At 46.6% G+C, this 7,945-nt stretch overlaps 1 protein-coding gene across 2 annotated transcripts; it reads right to left on the bottom strand.

The window, feature by feature from the left end:
* Positions 1-520: 520 nt before the first annotated feature.
* BOD1 (biorientation of chromosomes in cell division 1) lies at positions 521-7,312 on the bottom strand. 2 transcript variants are annotated; one of them, XM_021698451.1, is made up of 4 exons: positions 6,944-7,312; positions 3,475-3,599; positions 2,205-2,401; positions 521-1,249 (listed from the first exon to the last, which is right to left on the bottom strand). In XM_021698451.1, the coding sequence occupies exons 1-3, from the start codon at positions 7,178-7,180 to the stop codon at positions 2,206-2,208; spliced, it is 558 nt and encodes a 185-aa protein (XP_021554126.1). In that variant the 5' UTR covers positions 7,181-7,312; the 3' UTR covers positions 521-1,249; position 2,205. The 2 variants fall into 2 exon arrangements, with proteins under 2 accessions (XP_021554126.1, XP_021554130.1); XM_021698455.1 differs by having other exon boundaries at positions 2,205-2,326.
* Positions 7,313-7,945: the final 633 nt, after the last annotated feature.

The raw sequence follows: 7,945 nt of genomic DNA, 5'->3' as shown, positions 1-7,945 counted from the left end.
AACCAGCTAAGTAGTTGACAATTTATTGGATGAACAATATCTAGGGACAGACTCCACTAAGGACCCAAACTCTTTGATATAAGCTTTGATACTCTTCAAGGCTTGCCGTACAAAGTGTTTGCCAGGGGCCAGCAGCATGAGCAGCCCCTGGAGCATGAGAACACATTCCAATCCCACTCCAGAACTTCTGGGTCGGAATATGCACCTTTCCAAGATCGCTGGGTGATGCTGCTGTACACTCGGTTCGAGGAACATGGAGAGATCGTTCTGCCCTCACAGCTAGTGACCAGCACCAGTCATGGTCCAGGGGAGAAGAGGGACTGCCTGCCCACTTCCAGTGCTACCTGCTAGCTCCAGGGGGTGGGCAGCTCCAAGTTCTGCTCACCCGTCCCTCCCCCGCCCACTACCCCTGCGTGGGCACAGAATGGCAGGCAGAGGACAAAGGTTACTCCTCACAGGTTCACAGGCCTGGAGGCTACACTCAGTTGAGGCTTCAGAGTAGGAGTATCAAATGATTTTATTACAAAACTTAAGCTATTTATTGATCATTCAACTTTTCTAAAAAACACAAACATGAGAATAAAATAAACACACCCAAGACTCACTAGCCCTTGCAGGATAAGCAGCAGCCCTGGACAGACAGCCTGCAGATGTTTCTCCTTCTACCTGATGTCTGCACTTCCTCACACATTCTACGGTCCCATGTGTTGTCACCTCTTACGGAGGAAAGGAAACCAAAGCTACAACAAGATTCACGTACAAGAGGGTCATGACAACTTTTGAGCTAGTTGGTGCTGACAGCTTAAACATTCTAGTTGACAGTTAAGCACTAATTCCTACTCCATGCTAACCTTTACTGTCGTTCTTTGGAACTGGTTATGTTCCTTCACTGTAGCTACAGCCCCTCTAGGGATCCCTGAGCACAAACCCTAAAATCCAGTCTCCAAGTTCAAGTATAAAGGTTTGTTTCAGGACAACCCCAGACTGATGTAGTGTTTCTTTGTATCTCTGTAGTGTCTACTGGCTGTCACCCCCTTTGGCAGGCTAACCAGACGGGAGCACAGTGAGGGGGCACACACGGTCCACTGTCACTGCCTGTTCAATCTGGACACTGCTCCACAGTCAAGGCTGTACGTTGAAATCAGTGACGACCTCAGCCTGTCTTCATTCTGAAGTTGTCCTCTTAAGTAACCGAATCCATTTCTTCATAGTTAATTCAACGGAGCTTCCAAAAGGTGTCAGACATACTCTAAAAAGAGAATCAGATCAAGAGGCTTTTTGATAAGAGACTACATTTAATTTTATGTTCCTAAAGGAATTTACAATTAAACTAGAAAGACTGGTAATGTTTTATACTCCATAATGGAATTGAGTTTGAGTTCCCCCCGAGTACAGGCACAAATAGACAATGCCCCTCTTAAGGCAGTGCCCCACCCGAGCTTTGTGCTCTTGCTCTGTTCACTCACTGATGCTTTCCTATCAAAAATAATAAACATCTTAATGAATCTGACAAACAGAACACCAAAGTGGAATGGGGGGACAGGTTACTAACAATGGCTAGGTAAGAGTCCACTGCTTACCTGCTGGCTACTGCTCACCTTGACCAAGGTCTCAAAGCCTGCAAAAAGCGTGGCTTTGTGCACCTGTAGCTGACTTTTAAGATGAAGTTAAATCCCAAATGTAACAGGAAGGGGCACGCACAGAACAGAAGAATCCCACGGTTGTTGACAGTGGTAAACTCTAATCTCTAAATACAAGGAAATCCAGCAGGGCTTAAAGCAGACTGAGTCCCATTGACGATGCCATTTTAGAAGGCACTGTTTGACTTTATATTTAAATTGCAAACCCAAGTTTAACTCATGTCCAGGTATGAGACTCATTCAATCAACTTCAGAAAAATAGGACTTTCATTTGAATTTCTCTTGTGCACAGCAACCATCCCTGTTGGTTTCTAATGAAGCATCTATCCACAGCTTAAATGTTTAGCTCTGGTGGCACAGAAGACCACACTAACACAGGAGAATGCTACCCATGAGTTCTCAGTAAAAAATGACTCGAACAGTAGGTGGAGTCTCTCTGCAGTAAATGTTTTTCTGAATATATCAAGAACATGATCCCCAATAGTGGCTTACCCCTTTTCTATCCATTTTATATATTTATAAGCCAGAGATGAATGCTCCTGGACAAAAGACGGGATACTGGACCTTAGGAAGCATCCTGGGAGGGAGCTGGGGGGTCCTGGCTCTCAGGCTCTGGAGGGGGCGCTGGCACAGCTTCTTTCTTCTTGGCCGCCAGGAACTCGTGAATCGCTCTTTCTATCTGTGGTCTGAAGATGTGGTTTAGTTTGGGATCCACCACTTGAGAAATGATTCTGTCCACTCCAGCTTCCAACATCCCTGACCTTGTGGAGACAAACAGACCATTCTCTGAAGGTCCGTGCGTCCTTCCCCCAGCCACCCGTTTGCACCACGCGTACCTGCCGTACGATATCACAACTGGAAAAATGACACCAGGACGATCCAATCTTACTTAGTTTTCACACACGTAGCTGCACTCCGTTGTGTGTTTGCCCAGGTAGCTCTGTGCCATTTTACCCCATGAGTGACCGCAGGTAACCGCCACCATGATGAAGGTCTTAGTTCCACCACCACAGCATCCCCTGGGGCTATCCCTTTGGGGTCACACTCACCCGCCTCCTCCCACCCCCAAGCCCTAGGCACCCCTCATCTTGTCTCCATCGCTGTCATTGTTTATTCACCAGTGTTACATATATGGAATCAGCACCACGCATCTTTCTGATACTGGCTTTTTTCACTCAGCACAATTCCCCGATATTTCTATTTCTAAAGAGGTGGGCTTCACAAGCTTTTAGATATTCCAGGAGAGTTCACTGGATCAAGACCTGAACACAAGTGCTAGTAATAAGAGCAAAAAAAGATCACGAGCAGATTAGAAAAAGCCAGATGCCATGGCCCGCCTCCGCTGCAGTGCCCAGTGACACCGAGAAGTCACCGGGTGACTAGCAGTGGCACCGAACTAACTAAGGTTCAGGCTGTGACTGCGACAGACGTGCTTTAATAAGGCTCCATGCCTTCCTAAAAGCTGCTGTTCCACTTCAGACCTCTCGCCCAAGATCCAAACACTGATATCTTGGTATAAAACTCCCACGTATGGGCCAACTACACTGAAAACTTCAAGCAGCAGGGAATTAGGTTTCAGAATTTGGAGTATCTTTCAATGCACCCGGTAGAGTTTACACAGGAGGCCTATGGAGGATGGATAAACTAGCGAGAATGTCAGTTGAGTCCTTTGCTTACTTGAACCTTAACTTTAATAAAGGGGTGGACTGCTGCGACTTGTGCGTGGGATTTGCTGTAAAGTACCATCCACCTTGACCAAATAATGACGCGCATCAGCTTTCTTGTACATCATGCTGTGATTACCACCTTTTCACTCTTAATTCTAATTACTTACTGAACTACACTCTGCCTCAGACCATTTCGCAACTGGTTTTTGTTCATTGTAGGATTCCATTCCTGCTTGTCCAGATGTGTTGACACAAAATTATCCACTTTCTGCCTCAGGTTTTGGTAAGCTGGCTGAAACATTAAAAAGAAGAGGCAAGGTAAGAAGTTACATGCACCAAAATCTTAGAAGTCAGTCATTTAAGAATACTGCTTTCCACAGAAATGTAGATGTTTCAAGTCCTTAAAGACACTTCCAGCATGACGATGAAGACGGCTCTGTAGTACAGTAGAGCATGAATTAACTAGCAACCAAGGGCTTACTTTATGGGGGGCAGGCACAAGGCCAGATGCATCATCCCATTTACTTTCCAAGTAATGGTACAGGGAGGGTCTATTAACTCTCTCCTGCCCCCATTGTAGAGATTAGAAATTTATGCTTAGAAAAAGTAAACAACTTGCCCACATGGCCAAAATGTGGCAAAGCCAAGGTTAGACCTAGACTGTTTCTGAATCAGAGGAACTGGGTTCTAGCCTGGCACCATCACTAACCGGCTGTCTGACTTTCAACAAGTCACCAACCTTTCAGCTTCAGTTATTTCCATTTGTAAACCTGAAATATTACTGTCCCACTTACCTCGCAGGGTATCCTCAGCAATAAATAAGGGCTCAGGAAAGCCCACCGCATAAAATGAAGGGCCACCCAACCCTCAGCATGATGTGAGAATGGAGACTGAAGTCAAAGCCTATGGAACCCTGGGAAAGGCTGAGGGGAAGCACACCTTAAGTCCAAAGATGGAGCTTGAGGCTCGGTTTTAGACCCAACTATGATCAGAACAAAATTAGAAGGAACTTGGTGAATACATGGAACATGTATTCTCAGCCTCTAAGACCTTCTGGTACGATCAGCTGCTCTTCTTCAAACCAGGTATAACAGTGTGCATTGTTGTTAGGCTTCACCCCTGCCCCCCTCCGCCTGGGCAGAGACTGCTTCCCTACCCCAGTGATGCTGAGTTTTAGCAATGCGACACGGTCTGGTCAATGGAGTGCTAGTGACAAGAGGCCTTAAATGTGGTCGTCCTCTGTCTGGCTTGGTTCTTGTGCTCTGGTGACCCTCTATGACGGCATGTCCTGGGACCTAAGGTGAGTTTATATGTAGCCCAAGCTAAACCCAAGCCCAGGCCACCTAAACCTCCCCGCGGAAGCCTACGTAGATTAGCTGAACTTTAGCTGACCTGCAGCCCTATCAGCATGAGAATGGATGCTTATCATAAGTCACCATGATTTGGCAAAAGTTTGCTAGCAGTCAGGTAAATGAAATTGACAAAAAAAAATCATCAGGCTTCAACTCTGTAGGTGGACTCTTCCAAAAGGCCAAGAGCACGGATTCACAAACACCCATGTACTATCTACCTAGCAACTCCTCCTTCCTCTCCTCACAAGGGTAGGACAGAGGGTGCCATGTTCTCCTGACCACAAATGTGGTGCCTGACCCATGCTAAGACAATGCTGATGTTCCCTGGGATTTTTTGAACAAGAATTGAGAGTCCCTTTCTAGAGGAAGAAGATGTAAGATGTAATCAAAATACCAGTAACCAAATGGATGACTCTGCTGTGCAGTGACAGTAAAATATTATAAAGAGCAGAAATGAAAGATGGCCCTGGAGGCGCATCCCCGGTTCCAAATGCAACCCTACTCTTCTGACAGTTTGTTCAATCAGTCCTTTCTTGGGGTGCCCAAGTCAACAGATTCACCACTTTGCTTAAAGAAACTAGAATTAATTTGTCACTTGGAACTATGCATCCTGATACTGTACTTCATACTATTCAAAATAAGTCACCTGGTTTGAAATGATAGTTACTGTTTACCGTAAAAGGACAAAGGACAGCAAATGTCACCACCAAACCTGAACAGATCTTGACAACATAGAACAATCCCTTCAGTTCTTGAAGTGAAAGGACAGACTGTGCCTCCCATTAACATTTTATTGCATTATCTATCCCTCACTTGATTCACTTATCAGTTTGTTCTATTTATTTGTACTTTGGGTGCACTGCAAAGTAAATTACAAACATCATCTGTACACTTTCCCTGAAATATATCAGCAGTTTGGGAAGGGGCCTAAGAATATACATTTCTAACAAGTTCTCAAGTGATGTTGATGCTGCTGATCCAAGAGGCAAACTGAGAACCATGGGGCTAAAGCAACAGTGCCTGAAAACACAGTCTTCCAAAAATAAAACCACCCAGGCACTAATGGAAGGAACATCTAAGGTGTTACGTGGGGAAGGCTCCAACTCTCTTTCCCCCAACAGCTTTACAGTACTAATTTTCTTTCTCTCTTTTAAAAATACCATGCATACTACATTGATTTAGCCACACAAAACAGAACATAAGAGATATGAGTGGAGAACTTGTGATGGGAAGTTGAGAACACCGAGTCCTGGGAAAGGTGGAAGTTCAGTTGATATGTACCTGAGAACCTTAAATAAGGAAAATTAAGCATTAAATATTAAGCACTTCTAACACCACATAGTGTATATAGCATCTGGTCCACCTGTCAGTTTTCTACCCTAGAGTATGAGCTCTGAGGACTGGTAGTGACTTACTTGTTCCTGTTCCACACAGCCCACATGCTGTAGGCCAATAAATGTTCAATGAATAAATGGAAGATGTCTTTCCCTATCTTTGAGTTATAATTTTAAGTTCATAATTTTCCTGTTGGGTAGGCAGATTCTCTTAAGAGAGGAGAAATCACTTCCCTAGAGGGGCTCAGTCAGTAACAGAGCCTCCTAAACCTACAACCCTAGTCTTGTTAGAAAAGCTTCTGAAATGGGAGAGAATGGAACATTCCAGCAACTACTGTATGTCTGACACTTAACACACCTGACTTCATTGAATCTCCACGACTTTGGCAAGTAACATGAAATAGCATTTTACTAGGGGGTTGACCTATGGCATTAGGATCTAAAATTGGCACCAAATTCTCTTTAATCCACGATGGAGTACAAGATAAGGGTTCTGCACCAGTGTACCTTAATTCAACCGGACACTCAAGCCTGCAAATCACTGAGCTAGAGAAAAGGAACAAATTGCTACAACGTTCTGATGATTGTGCATTCAAACCATTCTCCCTTCCTTACCTGGCCTTCTCCAATGTTCTTAACACACAGAGGTTTGTTACTGAGGGGCTTAAAGAAGTCTCAGCTTGGGAAAGACAGGATCTAGGCTCTGAAACCAGTACTGAATCCCCAAGTTCAGAGAAACGACTGGACCGTCACACAGCTAACAGTGATCGGACTGGGAGTCCAACCCACGTGTACACCACTCAGAAAGCTTCCTGTACTGCCTCAAGCGGCCTAATACCTCACTGCTGAGATTTTTAAAAAGTATCTTTTGTTGTTCTCTCTGCTTTAGAAAAGCCAACCTGCAACCCTGCTGTCTTCACGCCCAGTCCTACCCCGTCGGCCCCAGCTACCTTGGTGTCCACGTCCGCCAGGCAATCCCGGCGGAAGCTGTCAAACAAGCCCCGGCTTTTGAGCTGCTCCACGATGAGAGCGATGAGCTGTGGGTCGCCGGGAGGCAGTGAGGCCGGGTTGATGGGGCCGCCGCTCCCACCGGCCCCCGTCGCGCCTGTCGCCGACCCCGCCGAGGCCTGGCCCGCTCCGCCGCCGCCCACCGAGCCCGTGCCCCCACCGCCGCCGCCGTCCGCCATGGCTGCGCCCTGGGCCCACAAAGGAAACTGAACACGACTTCTTCTCAGGGACAGAGGGCCTGGATCGTGTAGAGGTGGCAGAAGCGCCCAAGAAGGAGGCGGCGGCGGGAGAAGAGGGTAGGGAGGGGCCGGCGGCGGAGGAGGAGGCAGGCTCTGATGCAGCGGAGGTGGCGGTAGGAGCGGTAGAAACGGCCCGCTCCATCCCGGGCGTTCTGCAGATGACGTCACCAATGGCCTTTGCATTGTGGGGCGTGAAGTTTTCGGCAGTCATCTCCGCCTTTCTTATAGGTAGAGGTCTGCCTGACGGAAACTACAACTCCCGGCAGGCTCCGGCTCGCTGAGCGCTGGTTTGCGAGGGCAGTGTGGGAATTGTAGGCTCAGGTGCTAGTGATTGCGAGAACCTGCGCCGGCATTCCTCGTCCGGTCACTGCAGCGCTCGCTTTGAATCAGCAGGTCCCAGGAGGGGCCCGATTATGAGAATCATCTGTGGGACTGAGTAAAAGTATAAATTAACGGGTTTGTCCCTGAGATGTTCGGATTCAGTATTTCTCGGTCGGGGCCTAGGAATCTGCTTTTAAAGTGCACACCCACGCTCTCCTTGAACAATAGGAGCCCGGGAAATTTGGGCCACAGCGGACTAATCAAATTTGTATTATGCCAAAATGTGTAGATACTTTTTACTCCTTCAGATTTTAATAGCAGTGCATACTTATTTTTAAAAATTGGAAAATAACAGAACATTGTGACGAAGAAGATAAAAGTTTT

The sequence above is a fragment of the Neomonachus schauinslandi genome, chromosome 7 (assembly GCF_002201575.2).
Source record: "Neomonachus schauinslandi chromosome 7, ASM220157v2, whole genome shotgun sequence".
NCBI classification, from domain to species: domain Eukaryota; kingdom Metazoa; phylum Chordata; class Mammalia; order Carnivora; family Phocidae; genus Neomonachus; species Neomonachus schauinslandi.
The sequence above is the reverse complement of the archived record's forward strand: the minus strand, read 5'-3'. Positions and strand labels throughout refer to the sequence as shown.